Raw genomic sequence first — 27,510 nt, forward strand, 5'->3', positions numbered from 1 at the left:
ACCACCACCATCCCAACCACCACCACCTTTGATAACCCAAAAAAAGATTTCAAAACCCAAGTCAAGACCCTAGAAGTAGTCGCAACACTCATGGGTCTAGTCAAAACATCACTATCGTTTTGCGAAGTTCCAACCTTTCTCCAACAACAATACTTTGACAAAGTAGGTGGAAATTGAGGGAACAAAATGGGTTTGAGTTCTGACATGGGTTCGAAAGATTTGAAGAAAAAAGTGATGAAAACAAAAAGAAACAGAGAGAATTTAAGAGAGATAAAGTTTGAAAACAAGAGGAAGGTTTTTAGGAGAAAGGAAGATTAGCCAAATAGGGTCTATGGAAATTGTTCTTCGAAGGTTGACAATGTTAATTTGGATCATAAGAATAAGGTTATTGTTGTTCAGAGACAACCTCGTGGAAGTTTGAGAGCAAAAAAAAGTGGAGTTAAGAATGTAAATCAGAAGGAAACATGGAGTGAATCGAAGATTGGGAACAAGAAAAAGAGTCGAAACAAAATAGCTAAGAAAGTCCAACAACCCGTGTGTGTTTCGGAGAATTCGAGTCCTGTTTCGGTTCTTGGTCTTCATCATCACAGTTTGAGTCCTCATCATGAGTCTACGTCAGGTTTGTTTTTGGAATGACCATGTACTTTTTTTATACTCTGTTTGGTAGTTTATGTGTTTTAATTTGTTTCGTTTTTGTTTTTCATGTTTTCGAAAACAGAAACTGTTGCGTTCCAATTTTTACCAGAAAATATTGTCCTGTTATAGCCAAGTCCGACTAACTTCATGCAATTGTTCTTTTCATCTCTGATCTATGAAAACACATCATTCAGTTTTAAAAAAATAAGTCTAATTTTAGCGTAGAGTATTTTTTTTTTCTTTTTCTTTTTTGTGTAAAAATAATTTTTAAAAACTAAAAGTACTTATAAAGTTACACAAACACAATTAGATAGGAGTAAATTTAGGATTTAGAAAAATAAATCAAGTTCCTTAAAATTCTAACTCACCGGTAATTAATATTTTTTCATCAACAATTTGTTATTCATATGGATTGAAAAAAAATTATCTATATTAGTTCAATGTGACAAATAAAATTTGTAAAATTTATTATATTTTTTAAAAAAACCTTAAGTTGGTTAATGTAATTTACCAACAAATTTTTGTACATAAAATTTCACAGTAGTAATATGTCTTGTGAGACATTTTCATTTCAAATTAGAACATTTATTATTGTCTTTGAATTTTAAAATATAACTATCACATTATTCTAAATAAATTTTATATATAAAATCCTTTTATGTAAATCAAATTTTTTTACTAAAAAACTGAGGGTTTCAAAAAATAAAAAATAAAAAACAATTTGACAAATGAGTTTATGTTCAAAAAATGAAACAATAATACGAGGTATCATCGTCATCCAAGCTTGTAGTCTTATTTTGTATGTTTGTAACAGGACGCACCAAGGTGTGGGGTTTGATTTAAAAATTTTGCAAATATCAGTTTTTTTTTTTTTTTTTCCCTTCATGCAATTTGGTAACAATGCATATCCCTATTTTTCTTCAAAAAATCAGAATTGATCTTTTTTTTAAAATTTATTTTAAATTTTGATCTTTTTGAGTTTTTGGAGTCTGGTTGCACAATATTTTAAAATAAATTTAGCATTTTAGATGAGATTCATAATTTTGTTCTTCTTATTGTCTGTTGTTTCAATTCGTTGTTTTATTTGGTTTTGGCAATTTGAAATCCTACATACACAATTTGCTTACATCTCTGCGCATAGTAACATGTATATGTCATGTTGGAATGATCATCCAGGAAACAGGCAGATTCAAAGACAAAGAAGTCTACCAAAATTGGCATCAAATCATAGTTCTTACAGCAATGGCACCACTAAAGAAGATTTGGTACGTTGATTTCATGTTTTGTATCTATATTTGAGCTTTATGATTTGAAGTTATTAATTTTTCACATTGACTTTTGAATAGTCATTGCAAAAGCAAAGCAATGTTTCTTTTGTGATGTGTCAAACACTCAATAGTGGTTCTTTTTTATCTGGTTATACTAAATTTTTGTATTTAAATTTCATTTTGCATATGTAGTTCTCATGTGAGTTGTGGAGTAGCTCTTCTAGACGAGTTACTAGCATTCCAATAAAGAAGTTATTAGCAGAAGAAATGTCAAAAGAAACGGAGTCCAGGAGACGGCCACCAAGTGTTATTGCCAGATTGATGGGTCTTGATAGGCTGCCTTCTCAGTAGCCTCTTCATAGACAACATAAAGTGTTACGACTCGAAATAGGGGCTAATCGGAATCGCGACCGGCCAGCGCCTCATTTCGCACCCTAGGCCTACTACTAACTAGTTTAGAGAACAAAAAAATAAATCATCGCAAATACTAGGTGATTACATTTAACTAGAGCGTTGCTATATAAGTCATACAAGTCATAAAGGAAAGTTAAGTTACAACAATAACTTGGCCCTATGCCAACAAACGAGGTAATACATGGCTTATATAAAACTATAGGTCTAGAATCCATCCCAGGCCACGAGACACCACAAAAATAGGCCTTTGGTTATCCACTAAGCATTCTCCTTACCTGAAATGGGTTAGTAACACACTCGTGAGCTATAAAGCTTGTGAGAACATATTTACACAATTTACAACTTTGCCATGGTTCAAACATAAATATTTCAAATTTCAAGCATAACAGTTCACATTCAGAAGCCCAATGGCTGAAAAGACAGAATAAATGCTCTTATATATATATATATATATATCAAAATATACATACATATGTCCATTCGACTGGATACGTTGCCAGAGAAGTAGGGAGCTACCCATACTAATATCAAGTGGTCATGATCATGCCAAGGGACGATGGCCGCGTCCCAACAACCACCCTTATAACGCCTCACCCATTGGTATCTTTAATTTCCCCCAACGTCCGGGATGTTCCGTTCGAATGTACGTTATTACATTTGCAAGAGTTTTATAACAATGTCTTAACCATGGCTTCATAAAAACAATATGTATATAAGCAATACATGTGAGTCGGCTTATCCCGTTAGCTCCTGTTTTCTAAAACATAACATGATTTTCAAAATGTATTCAATGTACTTTTCCAATCATAGGCATACTTGCTAAAGTTTAAAATCATATGTTTATTCGGTTATTCATAAATCAATGCAATCTCATGCTCCAAAATAATTCATCGATCAAAGCATGTCATTATATTCAAATACATGTAAAAAACGTAAGCATGAACTCACCTAAATGTACACGAAGTTTGGTAAAATCAACCGGAATCGAGATCTAAACACAACGTATGAAAACTAAATTATAGTAGGTCTGGGAATTAATTCTAAGCACGAAATAAATATTCAAACCATAATCCCGAAGTGTAGAATTTAAAAGGGGTTCTTCTCTTGTGGTCCAGAAATTCTTAGTTTGCAGCACTTTAGATCAGAGGCTAAAATCCTAATCAAAACACTTTAAAATATCTTGAAATTTTACAGGGTTATCAATCAAGATGTTATGAAACTTTTTCATGAGGACTCGTCTCCCAAAAATGCTCATAAATAGGGTAGAATGGCAGTAAAACAAAGCTGGTTCAAATCCGTTGCAGTTTCTAAAAAAATCATTTCCACAACAATCTACCTGTTGAATCGAGTTGAAACAAATTGGATTGGAAATATAACACTCTAATTTAACTCTGGTCCAAAAATCAACCGTTAAAGTGGCCTAAATATGTTTTGACGAATTTTCAAAGTAGATTGTTTGTTCAGGAAAAAAAAAACTATTTGTTGGGTAAAATCCTTGTTTTGAGCTTTAGCCTCATGGTTCATTGCAACATGATATCAATGGGAGGAAATAAAGTCTAAATCTGTATTTTAGGATTTAGATTCATGGTTCATTGTAACATGAAATCAAAGGAAAGAAATGAAGGTTTTAACTTATGGAATTGAAGTAAATGTAGAGAGGAATTTACCTAGACTTGAAGCTTGAAGAACAAAGATGAAAGTGTTTGATTTTCTCTCTTAAATCTACAGATTTTCAGCAAGAAGATGAAGTTTCTGCACATATAGGATATATATAGGAAGAAATGGGTAGGTAGGATCAATGGCTAGGATTGAATGGTGGAGTATGTGGTAAAAAGGGGAGTGAGGTGGATATATCTTTCACCTCACCAAGAAATTACAGCCATGGTGGCTGATTTTACCACCACAAATTGCACTGCTCGGATAAAACGCAGTGTGCGGACATCCGGGCTGTCCGAAAATCGGTTTAAGAAAAATTCCATTTAATCACTGTTGGCTAATTTCGACATTCTGAGTTTGATGGTGTGATCCGTTTCGCCTAAATAAAAAATATATATATACATCGTTATGAGTTCCGTTTTTGACACACTCGAAGAGGATTATCAATTATTGCTCTGTTATAGGTCCGCCACGGATGGCGAAGTATAACTAATATTTATTAACATGACATTGATGAACTTATTAAATATGAGATGTGACCTCCGTTCATTGACGGTGTCAAACAAAAGGTGAAAAGTTGGGTCGGGTCTTCACATAAAGGGTTCTCAGAAACTTATCGACAATGGACTGCATCAGTATCATCGCAAAGGGATGGAAAACCATATGAACACCGATCAAATAGGAAAGACTCAATGGCACAACAAGAATGCAAGGATGAGTATGAAGTTTTGGAAACATCAAAGGTTGAGAGAAGTAGTTACCCAGCAAAAAGGACTATAAACTCACAGCTATTTGAGGTAGAGATGGTGTTCATTCAACAGAAGTTCATGGCTGCAAAATATCTTTCCACAAATGACAAGCTTCATAATTCAAAAGAATTTTGTGATATGCTTGACATGCTGGATGCCAACAAAGACTTATTGATTAAGTTTCTTCAATAGCCAGATTCCTTGTTTACAAAGTATCTCCTTGATCTGCAAGGTGTTGCTCCTAGATCAAAATGCAGTCACTTGGTAGATGTGGACCCATCAAAATTGGATAAGTATGAAAGCAGTACCATTGGTTGGAAGTCAGAGAAAGGGATTTTACAATGCTCTCGTTGGAAACATTATGATGGTCTTTTTACCCACTTCTATAATCATCGTGGTGCTAAAAAACCTCTTAAATCACTAAACATTGAATTAGAAGGGAAACATGAGAGTGAGACAAACATCCTCCCAACACGGATTGTTGTTTTGAAGCCAAATCCTGAGAAGATGCAGAATGCTACTAAATCTGTTTTATCAACCAGTTCTTTTCATGGTAATTAGTCAGATTGTAGGAAGCACTGTGAATATCGGACCATTGATACTGGTGAATGAGGACATTGAGTTAAGAAAAACTCATCTAATGATGATGCAGGTTTTTTGAGGCCCAAGTCTAGGGAGCCCAAAGAAAAAGCTAAGGAGATTACTAGGAAAATGAGAGAAAGTTTACACGGTGAGCCGATGGATTTGCCCTCCATATTTAAGGGATATGCTGGGGATGATAGCTCATATAATGTGTCTGAAAGTGATTCTAGAAGTGAATTAGAACTGACAATATCGATTCTCAGAAAGACCTATCACTGGAGTAACCGACCTAGACCTTCATCATGGCTCTCGAATGTGTCATCTGTAAGTAAGGAGGCCAAGAAGAGACTCTCAGAGAGGTGGAAAATGTCCCAAAGGTATCAGAATGTTGGAACAGTTGGTAAGGCCAGCTCTCTAGGTCAAATGCTTTCTATTAATGATACGGAAATGAGGCCAGAGAGTTTTTATCCAATGACTGGTTTGGATGGATCTAGTGACAGATTTGTTAGCAATGATGAAATTGCTGGGTGGGATAATCCTTTGGGTATTAGTAGTAGGGATGGTTGGAAGGATAGTATCAGAATTTCATTCAGATCGAGATCTTTTGTTGCTTCATCTGTCAGCTCTGGTGGCCCTAAAACAAACATGCAATGTGAAACTCTTGACCAGGACAGTTATTTGATTGTTAGAGAAGCCATGAATCGGGGTAAAAATAAGGCAATCAGGAGAAATTCTAATAAGAAAGAAGATTCTTCATCCAGAAAAATAAGATCCAACAGTAAGAAATCTCAATCCTCTCGTCACACCTATAATGATGGTACTGATTCCTTTGGGGAAGAGCAATTTAACCTATCTCAGGTGGAGATCAACCTTGGAAAGAAAGATCCTGCAAAACAGAAGTCTTTAGTTTCTCAGATGCGGACTCATAACATCAACGGTAAAATTTTAATTAATGATGCTGAGGCGGATGGTGGACATGCGGATGTGTATTCTGAATCTCTTGATGAGGAGTTGCCCTCAAAACCATCATCTTGTTTGTTAGGAAATCGTACTTCTTCGACCCCTGGTCCAGAGGATTCAAAAGCACAGGTTTGATTTACTTGACAAATAATCTTTTAATACTTGACACAACATAGATGCAGTATTAATTTCTGTGGTGGTCTTTTCCCCTTTCTATACCCATACCTTGTGAGGCAAAATAGTTCAATTTGCTTAACATTTATTTTATTATCATTTGTAATATGGTTGTATTTGATGAACTTGTGCATTGCTTGCTTGTTATCTTTCATGTTTGTTGGATTTTTTTAATGTGTACAGAGCATCAATATCTCATGATAAATAATAACATTTTGTTATAGGTGCATTTTATTGTATCTTGCTATATGATTAGATACATGATATGTATAATTTATGCACTATGTTGATTATTTATTTATTTTTATTTTTTAGAATGGTCAACTTTTCCTTTAAAAATTTCATATGCTATTGCTTCAAACTTCAAATATACATTAATATTAAATAGACTGATTAGAAACTTTCTATTGCTCTTTGAGAATGGCAATAGGGTACGCTCTGGGTTGATCATCCCTCCCTCAATCTTATCATGGAATAGAGGTGATGCAGCACATTCAAGTTTAAAGCAGTCCGAATCTGGTCATAGGTTTAGGTTTAATAAAAGAATGCTAAGGGATGTGTGGGGTTTGGTTGTGAAAGGTTTGGGCTCAAGGGAAAAGGAATTTTGGTGGCATAATAAAAGCTGTTTAAAGGCTGTAAACTGTAATCCATGAACATTAAACAGAAAAGAAGGAAAAAGAGGAAGAAAACTAGGAATCAATCCTAGAATCCCTTAGGCGTCACGCCTAGGGGCTAGAGTTGCAATTCACAAACCGAAAAGATGATTGAAAACTCTAGAAAATTCTATATAATTTTATCATTGAATTAGAAGTAATGCATAGCATACTATAGAATTAGAGGAGACTTCTTTAACCAAGTAGAACTAGGATTTACCAAATAAGAAAGAAAACTAATAAAAAAAATTGACTTTCAAAACTTATCTAATACTAAATAAAACTGTTAAACAAATTAAAATGATACCAAGGCTCATGGCACAACAAAACAACCCATTCTTGAGACCAATTCCAAAAATTCTACAAATTAAAAAAATATCCAACCCTAAAACAGAACCAAAGCTCACAAAAAACATAGATATGAATAGAGAGAAGACTCAAAACTAAATTATTCTAGCTCCCAAGTGGGCCCAGCATCATCCAACACATGCCAAATCAATGTTTGAGCATTAGAAGAATATTTTCAACATTGTTTATAAACTTAAGTATTATGTTGCCAGTTGTCTCCATCAAGAGGGGATCCAACTTGGATTTGACACAAACCACATTAGTATGGGTTTAGGAGACAAGTCAAGAATTTTTTTCCTTTTATTGGGCGGGTTGGGGGGAGCTTTTTTTCCCTTGTAATAATTATATGAAAATCATTGGAAATGATATAATTATTGACTCCATACACATGAATTCTTACCTCATGCAAGCTAATGTTATGGTGGACTGCCATTATGATGAACATGTAGAGTAATGGAGGTAATTGATGATTGATTTATAGGAGGTAATCCTTTGTTGTATTAACTCTTTTGGATTTAGGACGAATACTTGTAGGTTTATGTCATTATTTATTGAAATGAAGTTGTTTATTGTACAACTTTATAGAGGGAAACAGTCCTTACCCACATTTCTCTCATTCCACTAATTGTTTTCTAGTTTGAGAAACACTTTAGTGAGGTAATCCCTCACTTGCAAACAATTGGCAACATTTCATGATTATGGTTGAACCTAGCATGATTTTGTCTATGAATTTATTTGTTATTTATTATGCTATACATTAATTGATTTTCTTTTTCTTTAAGTGATATTCTCGAAAGTAAGTATGTGGTTTTATGAGGGAGGAAGACAAATATTGTTGTGTTATTATACAAGTAAATTTCATGGTTGGCAAACCTATTTAGACATGTTCCATTGGATTCGAATATGGTTGTCTTCTTTTCTCTACCTACTTCCTAGTTGAACCTATAACCTCTACCACAAAATCCACCCCTTATAAATGAAGAGGGCGGGAAAAGTAGTAGTAGTTGTTGTTGTTTTTATTTTTATTTTTGTTTCATTTTTTTTGGGGGGGGGGGGGTTTATTGTCATCCATATAAAAGAGTTCATTTGGTGTTGAATTTCCAAATCGGTGAATGCCCTATGATTTCTTGTAGTCTCATTAATTGGAGTTTTTGATGAGGCCAAAACTAAAGATAATCCATATTATGTAGTGTGGAGATGATTGAATCGTCTGCATTGTGTCCAAATCATGTGGACGCCCTTCATATAGCCCCTTGGCTTGCTTGTTGACTTATAAAGATTAGTTGTAACGGTAGATGGAAGTATTAGGGAATGAGGTAGGCCTAGATTAACGTTAGCTGGTGTTGTAAATAGAGATATGGATCTACTTAATTTGACTAACGAAATGGCCTTTGATAGGGCCACATGGAGAAGAAGGATTCATGTAGCCGACTCCATTTGATGGGACTTAAGGCTTGGTTTGGTTTGGTGTGGGCTAGGCTAGGCTTTTCAATTCTTTCTTCTATTTAGAATTCTAGAGTTCTCTTTCTCACAACAATTAAAGCTCTCACCTTCAAGGTATTGCACTCATTCTGTTTATTGCAACAAGTGGCATGCCAGTTTTTATGTAGGTTTTTATGTGATGATGTAAGATGTAGTTAGACATTAGCAGACTTCGTTATATCTTGAGGCTATGTGCTTGGAATCAATTTTCACAACAATCTAATAAGATTGGTGGGAGGATTTATCATAAGGCAGCAATTTAGTGTGTCATGACGTCCTTATTGAAATTGTTTTCTTTCTTTGTCCACCCCCCCTTTTTTATTTTAAATATTCATATTTATATATATATATATATATATTTACTTCTTCACTCCATTGTTTTAGCATACTAAAGCCTTTGGTTAATGCTCAGACGAGGACACAATAACTAAATTGGAAATATGGTTAGTACTATGTTGCTTGGAATGCAGATTGGTTCAGTACAAGGAACGTCAAATGGAACATGTAGCACATGCTCTTAAATGTGGTACATTTGGGGTAGGCTTGGATAGATCACACTATTAGAAGACAAATTTCTAGGAGTATTGTGGCCCTTTTTCTTCATTTTATCTAGCTAAAACCCTACTCTAAATTTTAGTCATTATATTTGATTTTTCCCTTGTAAAGAAAACGTTCAGGAAATAAATAGGAAATTTTTTTGGATTGCTTTGGATTGGTAAATTTTTCAAATGCAAGCTCATCATGACTAACCTTATGTAACTGGATAAACCTGTATGGTTCTTTCCCTAATTTTATTTGAATTTTTTTTAATGATTTTGGCATTTTTTTATTTTATTTTAAATATAAAGTTCCCGATTCCTATTATAATAAACTTTCTTTTTATAATACACACTAGAGTGCATTTTCCTCTAAGATGGATGGTTATGTATGTTGGAAAAATGGTTTAATATAGGCATATTTTTTAACCCAATTTTGGTGGGCCGCAAACGTCTTTTGGGGTGGGTCCGAAGAGGTGAAGTGTTTCTTGCCGCGTGGCAAGTCACATGGTGAAGACGGAACGTCAAAACCATTTATGAGTGAATGGGAAGTTGACGTCGTTTTCGGGTCTAACATTAATTTTTTAGATAAAATTCATTTGAATTTTTTCAATAAAAAATATTGTGGGAATTTAATTTAAATTCTAAATTCAAATTTTAGGTTCCTAAGTGGTTTCCTAAAGTTTGTAATTGTGGGAATTTAATTTAATTCTAAATTCAAATTTTGGGTTCCTAAGTGGTTTCCTAAAGTTTGTACCTCTTCCTTTATTTATTAAACTATTCAAATAGTTTAATATATATATATATATATATTCCAAATAGTTATTAATAATAAAGTTCCTAACAGTTCCTTTGTTTGTCCACCAACAGACACTTTTCAAATGTTTGAATAGTAGTGTTCATGTACAACGGTCAGAATTGTTTGAATTCAACTATTGCACCTGTTCTTTCAAAAGTGCATCTGTTCATTCAAATTGTTGTACCTGTTCGGGGACTATATTGCCTATAAATTGAGATTCTATTCCAGCAGTCTTTACACTGAGAGACATCCGAAAAATCAGTTTGAAAATCTTTTCTCTTGCTGTCCAGATTTTCCTTTTGCATTATTTCTTCATTCTAGTTTTAGAATAAATATTCAGAGAGTTAGATCACAGGTTTTGGTTTGCCGAACAATTTGTTTTGGAGTGCTACTACAAATTGGTTAAGATTATTGTATCTTGGAAGATAGATGCCACTCAACCGTTGTAGCGACCCTAATTTTGTTAAGTCATTATTTATTATTATTATGATTATTATTATCTTATTTTATTTTTTTGACTTTATTAGTTGTGTGGTTTACATGAGAATTTAATGTGATATTTAATGAATTTAATGTAGTGATTAATTAATTTAATGTGTTATTTAATTATATATAATTAATTTAAATATTTATATATTTATGTTTGTTATATATATAAAAAAAGAGGTGTCATATATATAGATATATATATATATATATAATCTTATATTTATATTTATATTATAATTATGTTGCATTACATGATACAATATGGTAGTCAAATAGGATTTAGGAGTTAAGGGTGGAAAAAAAAAAAAGGGAGAACAGAGTTGTTTGCGGCGGCAAGCTCCAGAGAGAAAGAGAGAGAGAGAGAGATTGATCATCAAAGAAGAAGAAAAAAGAGTGCTGTGCGTGTGTGGCGTGGAAAGTGAAGAAGAAGAAAAAGAGAAAAAGAAAAAGATAGATTATGATTTTATTTTGGTGGCTTCATTAGTTTTTCAAATATTTTTTGGATCTTCAAAAATAATTGGGAGTACAAAATTCACTTTTCTTTGTTTATATTTGATTCGTTATATTTATTTATTTGTATTTATTTAATATTGATTTGATTTTTGTATTCATATGAAGATGACAGATTGATTTTAAATTGTTTTGATTAATTGGGTATATAAGGTTTATGATTTTTAGATGATTGATTAATTTTAATTATGTTGATTAGATGTATATGTAAAGTTTAGGATTTTTAGATGATTGATTAATTTTAATTATGTTGATTAGACGTATATGTAAGGTTCAGGATTTTTAGATGATTAATTGATTGTAATAATTTTAATTAGTTGGGTATGTAAGGTTTGGGATTTTTTAGATGATTGATTAATTTTAATTAGGTTGATTAGACGTATATGTAAGGTTTAAAATTTTTAGATGATTAATTGATTGTAATAATTTTAATTAGTTGGGTATGTAAGGTTTGGAATTTTTTTTAGATGATTGATTAATTTTAATTATGTTGATTAGACGTATATGTAAGGTTCAGGATTTTTAGATGATTAATTGATTGTAATAATTTTAATTAGTTGGGTATGTAAGGTTTGAGATTTTTTAGATGATTGATTAATTTTAATTAGGTTGATTAGACGTATATGTAAGGTTTAAGATTTTTAGATGATTAATTGATTGTAATAATTTTAATTAGTTGGGTATGTAAGGTTTGGAATTTTTTTTAGATAATTGATTAATTTTAATTATGTTGATTAGACGTATATGTAAGGTTTAGGATTTTTAGATGATTAATAGATTGTAATAATTTTAATTAATTGGGTATGTAAGGTTTGGAATTTTTTTTAGATGATTGATTAATTTTAATTATGTTTATTAGACGTATATGTAAGGTTTAGAATTTTTAGATGATTAATTGATTGTAATAGTTTTAATTAGTTGGGTATGTAAGGTTTGGGATTTTTTTTAGGTGATTGATTAATTTTAATTATGTTGATTAGATATATATGTAAGGTTTAAGGTTTTAGATGATTAATTAATTGTAATAATTTTAATTAATTGAGTATGTAAGGTTTAGGATTTTTAGATGATTGATTAATTTTAATTATGTTGATTAGATGTATATGTAAGGTTTAGGATTTTTAGATGATTGATTAATTTTAATTATGTTGATTAGATGTATATGTAAGGTCTAAGATTTTAGATAATTAATTGATTGTAATTATTTTAATTAGTTGGATATGTAAGGTTTAGAATTTTTAAATGATTGACTAATTTTTAATTATTTTGATTAGACGTGTATGTAAGGTTTAGAGTTTTTGGATGATTGATTGATTTTAATTATTTGCATTAGTTGGGTATGCAAGGTTTAGGGTTTTATTTTGGGTGACTTTATTAATTCTTTGAGTGATTTTTTGATCTTCAAAAATAATTGTGAGTACAAAATCCACTTCCCTTGATTTATATTTAATTCTTTGTTTTTATTTATTTATTTGATATTAGTTTGATTTTGTATTCACACAAAGATGATAGATTGATTTTAATTATTTTGACTAGTGGTGTACGTAAAGTTTAGGGTTCTTAGATAATTGATTGATTTTAATTACTTTGATTAGTTGTGTAGGTAAAGTTTAGGATTTTTAGATGATTGATTAATTTTAATTATTTTGTTTAGTTGTGTAAGTAAGGTTTAGGGTTTATAGATGATTGATTGATTTTAATTATTTTGATTGGTTGTTTATGTAAGGTTTAGGGTTTTTAGATGATTGATTGATTTTAATTATTTTGATTAGTTGCATGCAAGGTTTAGGGGTTTTTTTTATATGGATTGATTTTATGATTGTAATCACACTCATGATTATATAAAATTAAAATAAACTTAGAATCCATAGATATTGGTTAGAGGATGGATTGATTCGTTGTTTTTATTTATTTATTTTTATTTGATGTTGGATTGATTTTGTATTTGCATGTAAATGAAGGATTGATTTTACTTATTTGGATTAGTTGTGTATGCCATGTTTATGATTTTTATATGGATTTATTTTATGGTTGTAATTACACTCATGGTCATATGAAATTAAAATTAATTATGAACCTATAAATAAATTCCTTATACTCCACCATGACTCCGTGGATTGTTGTTTTATTTGAGTGATGGGGAGAAAGAGTGTATAAAAAAAAAAGTGAGGATTATGAGATTTATTTGAATGCCTTAGGCTCGACATTGTTATGTTTATTCTCATGTGTGAGATGTTGTGTATATATATATTGTTGCCTCGTTCTCATGAGTAGACAAGTGCTTTGATTTGCGCTCGTATGTATATGCTAACCATCCGGGGAGTGTGAGTCAAACTCGGGACGATATCCCCGTGCAAGTTTGGCTTCGGAGCGGTGTTAGGTATACGGGAGGCACATGGGATATATGTGTAGGCCGGAAGGGGAGGGCCGAAGTGGTGGAGTTAAGGTATAAAGAATTTAATTATGAATTTATTAGTATAGTGTGATTTGGTATTGATTTGTACATGATAAAAAAATAGTAAATGATCTCGATAAATTATGAAATTTGAGCAGAGGCTTGTATGTGTGATTTTGGACAACTTTTGTGTTTAAGCTTTTTATTAAAAAAATCGATTAGAACTTATAATCGGATGATCTTGATTATTGTCGGTTTGATTCATTTTAGCAAGGCAGATTTTAGAGGCTGTTTTAATCCATGAAACGAGCTCATTTTTATTGGTTTCGCGTAAACTGAAGTAAAACATTATTTTGCACACTTTTCGTGTTTTGAAATTTTTTCCAAAAAAAATCATCTTAGGGCAGTTTTGGTTTGTTTTCAGCTTCAGATTTTTCGATTGAATTCTGTCTAGATTTTTATATCAAGTTTTTCTCTTAACCTGTTCAGTTTCTATTAAATTCATTCGCAATGTGTTTTAGGAAATTTGATTTTGTACAACTTTCGTTCTTTGAGTTTTGATCAATTCGAATTATTTAAGTATGAAACGGTGTAATTTTATATGTTTTTTTTTTCAACAAGTTACTTATGATTAAATTATACTAACTTAATTTGTTTTGCAGGATGGTGGGTCTTACTAACTTTTTATGCAGGGCTGACCCACCATATTTTTATTTCTATTTTGTCTATTTTATAATCAATTTATATTTCGTTGTGTATGGACAAGAAACTAAATGCCACCGTATCTCGGGAAACTACCCATTCGTCTCGGTACGGCTGGAACTACTTGTCTTGTCCCGTGGTAAGAATTAAATGTATTTTTGTCTGTGTCTGGTGGACACGTAGGTGTTAAATCTTGTACTCATACCAGTATACCTGTATACTAACCCGTTTTGCCTCTTGGCAACTCGAGTGCGTTCTGTTTGAGCGCAGCCGAGCTTCATTTGCAGGATTAGTTGAGGCTATGGTGGTGACCAGAAATAACTGTGATCGTAGGACATATCGTTTGGACTTGTTTTATTTTCTTGAGCTTAAGGTTGATACTAATTTATGTATTTTTTTATGGCTTTAGTATTGGAATAATTTGGCATGGTTTGTAACCGTACTTTATTTAAGTTGTTTGGACTAGTTGTTGCTACTTTAATGTTGGAGGTATTTGATAGTTATGAAATTGTGGTGGATGATTTGGTTGGCGTTTAGTTTTTTTTTTTTTGTTTCACCCCTAGGATTTGGATGATGGAATATTGATTGGGGTTAGTTCTAATTTAATATTTAATTGTCCAAATTTTGGGGCGTGACAACCGTAAGCACCATAGCGGGGCGAATTTGTCTTAAGGACAGAGTGTCACACACTCGACTTGGTCTCTAATTATTGATTCAGTTCAATAAAATAAATTCTGTAAGTTTTATTTTATTTCGTTTTTATTATTTCAATTTATTTTATTTACACAAAAGATTGTTCCAACAATGTAATCATCTAATTATCGTGTGTTATTTGTGTCGTTATTGTTATGTTCAATCGAGGTTGCCTCATGTCATTTTGCGTCATGTTATAATGCTCATCCACATTGACTTGGCCAAATTGAAAACCGCCAGTTCTTTTGGGGAAGTGGGAGTGTCCTTGCTTGACATCTTATCCATGCAAAGTATTTTTAAGTTTGGAAAACAGTTTCAGTTGCTCTGTATATCACTATCTAATCATTAAATTTTTTTCTGCACATATGTTTATATATTTTGATTTGCTTTTATGTTTGTTTCTATTTTTATATATTTTGACGTTAATGTGTATCATAAGATCAAAAACATTGATACAGTACATGATATCGAAAGTATCCAGAGTCACAAACATTTTGAGAAGTATTTTGAGTTTGGAAGTATGACTATCAGTGTGATTTGCACATTAACGGACTACTGTATCTTTTCTTTCTCTTGGTATTTTATATTGTAGATCCTTGTTAGCATTTTGAATCTACATCTTAACCAAACCTAATGTTTCTTTTCTTACAAGAGTGGGTTGATTGCATGATATTGGTGGTTTGAATTTTTGTAATTGTTTATCCACCATAGAATTTATCAGAAAGTGGGACATTGCAGGAGTTCATTTATTTTTATTTTTAAAATTTGATGGAAAAAAAATGTAGTGTTGAGAAAGCTTTAAAGTTCAAAATATTTTTATCCTAATGCTAACTGTTTATCTTCTGTTTTATTTTATTTTCTTTCTTTTTCAATTGATTCAAAACTTTCCATTGCCCTTATGGTTTTTGTAATTGTTTATGTGGTACTCTGTCAATTATATCCAAAATGTGTTTTAACAGATCTGTCAATCCCAGTTTGGTCTTTGTATATATATTGACATACGAGGACCCACACAGAATGAACAAGTATGGAATCGCATTTGTATGCACATATAAATGTGTAACCGCAACCAGAATTAGTTTGCTCTATATTTTCATCTATTCATCATTTGCTTCTTTTTGGGAGGCTTGATTTTGCTAGAAATGGATTGATTTTCTGGAAACTTGTAGACAATTGATGGTGCATAATATAAATATTTATTTGAGATTCTTAATTGTTCGATAGTTCTTTTTATTTTACATTATCATCAATAAATGCATTATACATACATTAAATGCTTGCACAATACTTCCTGTGAATATAATTAAATTAACAATGTTTCTTTTTTCATTTGAAGATATTCTTTTTATTCATTTATGATGTCCTAGGTACCTCAAATTGGGCCATCTGAAGAAGAGACGGTTCAATTGTAGTTTCCAGTACCTGAACCACAATCTCTAGCAAGCTTAAATGAGGCTGATCATCCGAGTTAGGTTTCAGTTTTGGAAGCCCTATTTGTGGAAGATGTAAACGTAATATCACCTGGTTCAAATTGCTTTGAGAGAGTCAATGCTGATCTTCACGGTAACCCAAACAAAAACTTTTTATTCATTTACTAGTGTGTCGGAACTGTTGGAATTGTGGTCATTGCATCTAATTTGTTATATTGGTTGTGTTGGCTAGGCCCATATACAAAAGCCATGATGTTAACAAATGATAACAAAAAATTCATTGCAATATTGGGACATCATACAGTTATACACATGCTATAGGTGCAATGGGTTAGCATTTATCTTATACAATTAACGAAAAGATACCTTTCTGACTTTTAATGAGTAGTATAGTGTGAGCAACTTAGAATCTAGCCCATAATGGTATGATTCACTAGCTTTATACCATTTATCTTGGATTAGGGTACATGAATCTTCGTAAGCTAAGTCAATTTTTGATTTCACCTTTTCTGGCCTTTAATAAGCATAGATCAAGTCCATTCCATATAATACATCGATCATTGTACAATAAATTCCATATACTACATCAGTCATTGTAGGATAAACTACAATTTAACTACTCTGCTTTAATTACTCTTTATGTTCTTTGTTACTGGTAGGGCTTCCAATGCAGCTTAAGCTACTCAAGATGGAGTTTGGAGCAAATGCAAATGGACTAATGCTTACACCAAGTGACAAAGATGTTGGCCAAGGATTTGTCTCGGTCTCCGAGGACAATGAAGTATTTAATGATGAGAGTTGGGAATTTGTCTATCTAGCTAAAGTGCTAATCGACTCTGGATATGATGATGCTGACCCCGACACTTTCATGTCAACATGGTACTCTCTCGATTTCCATCTGGACCCTTGTTTATTTGACAACGTCGAGAAGAAGTATTCCAATTAGACAACGTCATTGAGGTCTAAAAGGAAGCTCCTATTTGACCGCATAAATTTCGGGCTCTTTGAAATGTTCCATCAGTTCGTGGACCCATTCCTATGGGTAAAGCAACCAATAGGGAAGGTGGGCCTTACAAGGCAGGAACATGGGATCGGTTATGAACTGCATAAGTTGTTGGCAAGTGAATAGAAGAGCATGCATGAGGACATGACAGAGAGGGTGTTGGATAGGGAGATGCAGTGGCTCGATTCTGGGGATAGCGTGGACACGATAGGTATAGAAATTGAGAAATTGTTGATGGATGACCTAATAGTGGAGGTTGCGAATATGTTAAGTATGGATCAAAACTTGATTTTAGGCAGAGCCAGAGACAAGCGAATGGAATAGTAGGTGGAGAAGATGGGGAATAAAAGATCGAGAAAAATACTCGATATTCATACCATATATTAGCATATGTTTCTTTTTTACTGTTAAGTTTAGTTGTTGTAACATTTGAGTTTAGTAAATCTTTATGACTGAGGATGTTTTAGGATGAAAAACTGTGGATGAATATAGGGTCCTTCATCAAGTTTAGTTTTTTGTTTCAATAAATTCATAGATTCTAGTAGCTACATTCATGTTTTAATAATTCTTAAATTTTTATTTTTTGAAAAAAAGGGAAGAGAGACATGGCACACTCTATCTACTTTGTTTTTTATGCAATTACATGTCAAACTGAATAATTTTGGGTTGAAAATCTACCATTGCTTTTAAAAATATTTTCTAAGTGATTCACCAATTTTATATAATTCACTCTAAAATGGATTCAGTTGGTTGAAAATCTTCCATGGCTAATTTACCAATTTTATATAATTTGCCCTATAATGGATTTAGTAGTGAAGTCAATTGAAAATAACTTATGCAAAAAATGAAACATTAGGTCTATATTCACCCAAAAAAAAAAAAAAAAACATTAGGTCTAAGTTGGACTATTATGTCACATGATTGATTTAATACTTATTTGTGCCGGCATTCAAATGAAAAAAAAGAAGTTAATTATACTTTTGATCTCTGTAGTTTGATTCAAATTTTATTTTTATTTTTTATACTTTAAATCTAATTTTAATTTGGTTATGCTGCTTAAATTGGAAGTTAAAATTAATGATTTTGCATTTATCAATCGTACAAAACATTAACCAAGTTTTAATAGAAGGATTAAATTGAAATTTGACTTAAAGTGTATGTTTCTTTGTTATTGTTTGTCTAATTAATTGTTTATGCTTCTAGTGTTCACCTCACAGTAAGCTAAAATTTTGATTGGAGTAATACTATGAAATAAATAAATAAGAATAAATTTTAATAGTTGTGGATAACCTACTTGTTGTTCTATTTTTAAATAAAAGGTTGCAATTGTAAAAAAAAAAAAAAAAAAAAAAAAAAAAAAAAAAAAAAAGAGAAAACAAGGAGCACTGTTCTAGACGTTTAGGTGGACGATGAGCCAATATTTGGTATTGGTATATATAGATGGGTTGAGGACACCTGAGGGCATTATAGGCATTTTAGTGTTTAGCTTTGATAACATCAGCAGATTCCGTGAAGTGTGTAAATGGCAATCAAAAAATGGGAGAATCTTGACATTGTCAGATAAAGTAGGGGAGGTTACTGTAATTATTGAAACTATAGGGAAGGTCTCTGTATTTGTCAGAAACCTCAGGGGAAGTAACTGTAATATACCCAAATAAATTTTATACATATACTTAAGGGTTAATTTCGTCATTTAACTAACTAATTTAGAAGTTGGCTAAGTCCTCCCATTTCTATCCCACATCTCCATGAGTTATCCCATATATTAGGGATTACTAGTTCAACCAGGCTATTAGTTCGGCCTTCACTTTTTTAACCGGACTATCCACTTTGTTAGACATGGAGTCTAATCCCATACATTAATCCCACCAAACAAACACCCCCCCAAGATTGTTTGGTATAGTTTATGAAATTGTTTATATATATATATAATAATAATTTAAAAAATTTGGGTCAAAGTAATTAGTGCAACTTTTATAGTTTATGAGACAAAAATAAACTTGAATAATTTTTCAAAGAAGTTGATTATTAGAAAATAGTTGAACTTGCTAGAAATTGTAACAAAGAGACTTATAGATAACATGGTGTAATGATCATAATTTGAGAGTATTGAGGTCTTTTAATCTACTAATCTGAACCTTTTTTAGTTGGTTAATTTTGTATCACATCCCCTCATGAGACTCAATAGTCTTCTTAAATATATAGCATGAAAAAATTGTCAATTCAAAGACTCATTTTTATATCTGAAGTTGGAATTTAGAATTGACTCGACACAAGTCTATATTGGAAAGTAAGTTAATAATTAATTTTTTTTAAATTTTTTTGACTTCTTTTAAAAAAAACGTAAAAAAAAAATAGAAAAGTGATGTGATTTAAAAAAAATCAAAAAATCAAAAAACTAACTTCCAATCAACTTCCTAAAATAGGCCATAGTTTAATCGCCTGATTTTATATCCCAAACTAAGTACAACAAATGCTAAGTCTTTTCCAATTGAAGACTATTACTAGTCTGTTTGGTGTAGTTTTTAACAAGTTGAATGCTGAGAATCATATAGTAGAATTTAAATAGACATTTTTTCGTACTTTTCAATATTCATATATATATATATATATAAATTTATTTAGGCCATTTTTCCTTAACAAACCTATATTCATGAGACTCAATAATAAGAGTGGTGCTACATCCCCCAATATATCACCCCATGTTGACCTCTAATTCGTGAGACTCAATAATAAGAGTGGTGCTACATCCCCTAATATATCATCTCCATATTGACCTGTAATGAGATGGAATAGAGAGAATGGAGAGAGATAGAGAGCGGAGGAATGAGGAGTGTGGGTCCCTCTTCATATGGTCATTCCATGTCATTGTGGGTGGATTAGGAATGCTCAATTAGAGCTTTCAAATATTTTTCTTATAATAATAATAAGGAGAAAAGAAAAGAGAAAAACATGGCACACCATATCTACTTTCATTCTTATGCAATATTTTGTCAAACTTAATAATTTTGGGTTGAAAATCTACCAATTCTTTCAGAAATATTTTCTAAATGATTTACCGATATTATATAATTCTACTAACAAATAGATTTGGTCAAAAGTCAATTGAAAATAATTTTAAGCATATGATTAAATTGTGTGTCTATGTTATATTATTTTATACTTGTCGAATTACCAATTTAATACAAATCAATGATATTGTAGGCACTCAAATGAAAAAAAATAAAAAATAAGAGAGAACCTCAATAGTTATCCTCATATTGAGATGGTCTGCTTAGAAAAAAAATATTTAAAAAATTATTAAGAATTTAAAATGTGTTGAGTTTTAATTTTTAGGTATATTTTTTTAAAATTCATTATAAAAAATATTTTCACATGAAAAATATTTAGAAAAATGACACTATTTAAATGTATGGTGAGGATAGAGAGAGGAAAAAAAAAAGTGATCAAAGATAGATATCAAACTATCAATTCAAGTGAATTAATGTACTGTACTATAATCTTTTTAAAGACAAAACTATCGTTTTATTCTTTTCCTTTTTAGAAAATATATCATCCGTCTCAACAAATACAAAAGACGAGAAACAAAGAACATTTTCTGAATAGAAATAAATTAGATGATATTATGACATATTATTACATCTTAACATGACAGTTGTTGATTGTAATGCTGTGATATTAAATGTATTAATCAATTTTCATTTGAGTTGCACTGTGGAAGGTGGCTGCGAAGGTAGTGGCATTTGAGCTGTAGGTAGATAACTTGATCACATTAGATGACGTGAATGTGGATGTTCACATCAGATGACGTTGTGATAAAGGTGATGTTAAGGTTCACATCAACATTGCATCAAATTACATAACCACAAGCCTCAACTTTCATTTGAATATAAATATAACTGTACGTGATGACGTGAATGTTCACATTAGATGACGTGAATATGAATGTTCACACCAGATGATGTTGTGATAAAGGTGATGTTAAGGTTCATTTTAGCATTGTATCAAATTACACTACCACATGCCTCAACTTTCATTTGAATATAAACATGACGTGTGAATGTTCACATCAGATAATGTTGTGATAAAGGTGATGTTAAGATTCACATCAGCATTGCATCAAATTACAAACCACAATCCTCAACTTTCATTTGAATATAAACATGACGTAAATATTCATAATAAAAAGGGGCAATTACATTATTTGTTGTCAATTACATGATGTTGATATTTAATGTTGATTGTCATTATCAATAGTAATCACCAATAGTAATCACAATCACAAAAAGGAGGAATATAACTTATTATCACTGCTTAAAAATAAGACTGTTCACGTGTTGTGAACGTTCACATTACTATATTAGATGAGAGAAAAATTTTCAGAAATGTGTTGTGAACGTTCACATCAAATGAGAGAGAATTCTCAGGGCGTTGAAGCCATTAAAGAACTTTCCGGAAATGTGTCCATTTTATAAGATTGTCAAATTTTTTAATAAATTTGATGAAAATGGAGCTTTTTTGGTTTAGGGTTTAGGGACATTAATAAATATCAACATTAAAGTTTGATGAAAATAGAGCCTTTTTGGTTTAGGGTTTAGAGATATTAAATATCAACATTAAATATAAGGACATAAGAGTCTAAAAAAATAGTGTAAGTCAAGAAAAAAGATTTTCTGGAATAAAAATATATATACATGAGACTAAGTGGGTTAAAAAATTTCTTTATGAACTTTTTAGATTAAAACACTTCTAAATGAGATTTATCAATAAAAATCTCAAAAAGTATACATTTTTTTAATGACAAATATGATAAATTGAACTAATAGTGTCCATTTTTTATTAGGTGAAATTGTTTGTATTTAGTGGTCAAATGTATTAGGTGAAATTTTTTATTTATCTATTTAAATGTGAGTCATATTGTGTCATTCATAAATTTTTAAAATACATAATTGGTCTAAAAAAATGACATAAATATGCAATACTACCGAATAAAGCATTAAAATAATTTTTCGTCAACAAAGTCGGCTAATATTATCACACTCATAAAATTTTAGCTAATAAGAATTTGGGGTTTAAATCACTCTTTAGCCACCACGACATATTATTGCATAAAAGATTATTATAGAAAAATCTTATTTGTTGATTTTAATAACACCCACAGTAAGTATCATAAAATTATGAGACATTTAGCTAAAATTCCTCCATTAAATCCTTATTTGATAAAAATAGCAGTCTAATTTATTTTACTTTATAAACCTCCTAATGTTGTGTTTGGTTGAGAGATTTGAGAATAGATTTGGACAAAAGAAGAAGGAAAAAGGTGTGTGAAACAAAGTGAAATATAGGTATAATTTATTCATATTTCACCTTCCTTTTCTATTTCCATTTCCAAATTCTTCTTCAAATCTCCTAACCAAACATAGCGTAAGGAGAAAACACATACTTGAGCAAAGACAATGTAAATTATCCCTTCTTTTTTCTTTTTTTTTTTTTCTCTCTCTCTTAGACAATATTGTCAGAGTAACATGTTACTGTCAAATAAAGTAACATCTCACTGTGTGAAAGAGTAACATGTTACTGTCAAATAAAGTAACATCTCACTGTGTGAAAGAGTAACATGTTACTGTCAAATAGAGTAACATGTTACTATTACTGTTTACATCAATTTCAACAGTAATAATTTTTTTAAAAAGAATTTCATAGTCAACATAGATCTTATTTGATAGATCTTGATGAGAGAATTCTTAAAATACTAATTTTATTAAATTATATCAAAAGTTATATTATTTTAAAGTTTAATATTTTGATAATAGTGATATGTGTTAGACTTTTTAAAGAAATTTTTTTTTTGTATTCGTCTTTAATGTATTAAAGTTTGATTATGAGGGGGTTTTGACCAAATCCTTTAAAATTATTACAAAAAATTTTAAGCCGTTAATTTCATAATCACTGCTCATATCGTACTTATGTCACTTCACCCATTAAACTATCAATTTAAACAATTAAACTTTTAAATTATTGATATTAAAGTTAGAAAGGCAACTAAAATATTCAATTTTTAAATGGAATTTAATTTACTTTAATCTAATTATTAACCAGCTTGATACATTACCCTATTATAAAATATAGTTTATAATAAATAAATAAAAAATGGTAGGTACGTGCTGTGCGGCAAAGAGTGTCATACACAAAGTATATCACATTAACGGAAAGTACTTAAATTTTCTTTGGGCACAATAGTATGAGCTGCACAACAGAACAACCCTCCCATACCCACCACAGCTCATTTATTTGAGGAGATTATTTGTCCCCAAATCTATATGCTGTCTTTCAAAACACAAATGTCGAGATTATGGTATCTTGACATTTGTGAATTTATTATATTGAGAAATAGAGAAAGAAGAATTTAGAAATAGAAAATCTTCTGCCTTTCACTGTTGAAAAATTGGTTTTTGTAAATTTATTTTGGATTAATTTTCAGCCCAAAAATTGAATGGGGTTCATGTCTTTTGAGGTAGGTCTAAAGAGGTGACATATTCATTGTCGCATAGTAAGTCACACGGTGAAGACGTTTCGTCAAAATTATTTATGAGCGAATGATAAGTTGATGTTATTTTCGGGTTCGTGGAATGGACAATTAAAGAAGTAAATGTAGGTTTCCTTGAAATGAGTTGTCCCTTATTGAAACTTTAAGAGAGCTTTTGTGAGTATATAAGCTCTTGGTGTACTAACTTGGATTGGGCCCCAATGGGCACTCCAAGTTTGTAGAAGGGAGGAGTTATGGACAAATGAAACCTTAGCCCAAACCACCACACGCGCACGCCGCCGTCTGTCCAGCCAGGCTCTGGTGTGAGTTGTGGGTCGGGTCGGTTATAATATTAATTTTTTAGAAAAAAATTATTTGAATTTTTTCCAAAATTTTTAACGAAATTAATTCAAATTTTGTGCCAAACTTGAATTTAATTTTTTTGTCCATATGTTACCCGTTTTCTACTCCATTTTTCAGCAAAGTTCAACATGTTCAAACTATTTTTAATCGTGTTCATAACTGCCCAGCAGTTACAGATCCATAACTGCTGAACATATTCAAAAACTGGCAGCAGATCTGTCCAGTTTGAATCCAGCGCCTATTCATTTCAAATTTCTACCTGTTCAGGCAGATTGAATGGTCATCAAGTTGCCTATAAATAGAGACTCGTTTCCACTAGTCAAGACATCCTGGAAACATCCAGAAAATCATCTTTTTGCTGTCCATTTCTTGCTCTGTTTGCATAAATTCTTCATAGTAATGTTTATGAAAAAAAATAAAGAGAGTATAGAATACAGGTTTGGTTCGCCGTACAAATTGTTTAGAGTGCTATTACAATTTGTGAAGATCATTGTATCTTGGAAGATAGACGCCGTTATCCGTAAGCACCGTAGCGGGGCGAATCTGTCTCAAGGACAAAATGTCACACACTCGACTTGATCTTTTTATTATTTATTCGGTTCAGTAAAATAAATTTTGTAAGTTATTTATTTTATTTTGTTTGATTTTGTTTCAATTTATTTATTTCACACAAAAGATTGTTCCAACAATCTTAAGACAGATTCGAATTATTCTGTTTTATACAGAATTTTTCGTTTATTTCCTTTTCTCTTTCTTCTTCTTACAGAAATTATTTTATGTGATTTTACAAAATAATATTTTGGTTGGAAAAATAAATAGTAGTAATATGCTGTTTGACAGATAATAGTAATATACTGTCTATTTTCTTTGACAATTAGTAGTAATATACTGGTGTCATTAACAATTCAGAATATTTATTTGTGAAATTTGTCAGAAATTAATTTTGGTTTTCAGAAATAATTTCTGAGTGTTCATTAATTAAAATTCTGTTTTAGTATTTTAATTATTGAAGTGGTACAGGAATTTAATTTTCTGTGTAGAATTAATTTGGTTAAATAAAATTTTATTTTATTTTCAAATTAATTGAAAATAAAAGTTACAATTCTTGTTTATTTTATTTTACAGAATTTAATTCTGTGATTTTGGTTTAAATTTTTTGTGTAGTATAAAATTCTAATTATAATTTTGTTTTATAATTTAAAATTCATGGCTACTGAAACTGGTCAAACAAATGCTCAAACAAGTACTAGTGTGGTGGCTGCAATTGCTCCAATCCCTCATGTTGTGACAGTGCCGGTCAATCACGATGAGAAGCTAGTAAAGTTCTTAGGAACTGATTTTAAAAGATGGTAACAGAAAATGTTGTTCTATCTTACAACTCTTAACCTGGCTCGTTTTCTTCGTGAGAATGCTCCTACTCTAAACGAGGATAAAACCAACCGGCAAGTGGTTGCTGCGAATGATGCCTGGAAACATGCTGATTTCCATTGCCGGAACTACATCTTGAACAAACTTGACAACACATTATACAACGTCTATAGTCCTATCAAGACAGTAAAAGACCTTTGGGAGTCTTTGGAGAAAAAGTACAAAACAGAAGATGCTGGCTCAAAAAAATTTGTGGTTGGCAAATTCCTGGACTTTGTGATGGTTGATCCTAAGACTGTCATCAGCCAAGTTAAAGATCTCCAACTCATTCTGCATGACATTCACGTAGAAGGCATATCTCTCAGTGAATATTTCCAAGTTGCAGCCTTAATTGAGAAATTACCACAAGGCTGGAAGGAATTCAAGAACTACCTCAAACACAAGCGCAAAGAAATGTCTTTGGAGAAATTAATTATGCGTTTGAGGATTGAGGAGGACAATCGCAATTCAGATAAGTGGGCTGGTAAGCATCCAATGGAGTCAAAGGCAAATGTGGTGGAACATGCTCCAAAAGCCAAGAAACGGAAGTTTTCTGGAGAAAGTTCCTTACAAGGCTCTAAAGGAGGGGAAACTAAAAAGTACAAGTTTAATGGCAAATGTTACATTTGTGACAAAGAGTGACATCGGGCCAAAGATTGTCGTAGCAAAGGCAAAGGCAAAGGAAGATCAAGCAAGAAGCCTACTCAAGCCAATATGACCGAAATGGACTAAATTTTCAATGGTGTTGATGACATAAATCTTTCTGCAGTTATTTCCGAGGCAAATCTTGTCGAAAATCCTAAGAAATTGTGGGTGGACACTGGTGCTAATTGCCACATCTGTGCCGACAAAAAGATTTTCACATCTTATTTTATAGTGGACAACGGTGAACAACTTTTTATGGGCAACTCCTCGACTTCTAAAGTTGAAGGACAAGAAAAGATTATTCTGAAGATGACATCTAGAAATGAACTCACTCTCAACAATGTGCTGCATGTACCGGATATTCGCAAGAACCTTATTTTCAGATCTTTATTGAGAAAAAATGGGTTTAGACTAGTTTTTTAAAGTGACAAGTTTGTACTTACCAAAAACGGGATGTATGTAGGAAAAAATTACATGTCTGATGGCCTTTTCAAAACAAATGTAATGACTATTGTACCCTCTGTTATTAATAAAAATACATATTCTTCTTACTTGCTGAAGTCTTCAAATTTATGGCATGGTAGACTTGGACATGTTAATTATAGATCTTTACGTAGATTAATTAATATGAAATGTTTACCTAAATTTGACATTGATTCAAATCATAAATATGAAATTTGTGTTGAGGCAAAATTATCCAAAACTCATTTTCATTCAATTGAAAGAAGTACAGAACAACTTGAGTTAATTCATAGTGACATTTGTGATTTTAAATCAATTCAAACTAGAGGTGGGAAAAAGTATTTTATCACTTTTATAGATGACTATACTAGATATGGTTATGTTTATTTAATTCAAACCAATGATGAAGCTTTGGAAACTTTCATTCAATATAAGAATGAAGTTGAAAATCAACTTGCTAAGAAAATTAAGAAACTTAGAAGTGATAGAGGTGGTGAATATGAATCACCTTTTGGTGAGTTTTGTAAAGAACATGGAATAATTCATCAAACCACCGCTCCTTACTCACCTTAGCAAAATGGAATTGCTGAATGGAAAAATAGGACTTTAAAAGAAATGATGAATGCCA

The 27,510-nt window shown here is 31.4% G+C and overlaps 1 protein-coding gene across 1 annotated transcript; it reads left to right on the plus strand.

The window, feature by feature from the left end:
* The first annotated feature begins 4,666 nt into the window (after window positions 1-4,666).
* LOC114282635 (uncharacterized) lies at window positions 4,667-17,422 on the plus strand. The gene is made up of 5 exons (XM_028225387.1): window positions 4,667-4,856; window positions 4,956-5,276; window positions 5,376-6,394; window positions 16,519-16,609; window positions 17,136-17,422. Exons 1-5 carry the CDS (start codon window positions 4,667-4,669, stop codon window positions 17,420-17,422), a joined length of 1,908 nt encoding a protein of 635 aa, XP_028081188.1.
* Window positions 17,423-27,510: the final 10,088 nt, after the last annotated feature.

Source organism: Camellia sinensis, chromosome 13 (assembly GCF_055761805.1).
Source record: "Camellia sinensis isolate YWXY chromosome 13, ASM5576180v1, whole genome shotgun sequence".
NCBI classification, from domain to species: Eukaryota; Viridiplantae; Streptophyta; class Magnoliopsida; order Ericales; family Theaceae; genus Camellia; species Camellia sinensis.

Coding starts and splice junctions, on each gene's coding strand:
- LOC114282635 (XM_028225387.1), top strand. CDS start 4,667: ATGGCACAACAAGAATGCAAGGATGAGTATGAAGTTTTGGAAACATCA. Junction 6,395..16,518: donor CAGAGGATTCAAAAGCACAG/GTTTGATTTACT, acceptor CATCCGAGTTAG/GTTTCAGTTTTGGAAGCCCT. Junction 16,610..17,135: donor AGTCAATGCTGATCTTCACG/GTAACCCAAACA, acceptor TGTTACTGGTAG/GGCTTCCAATGCAGCTTAAG.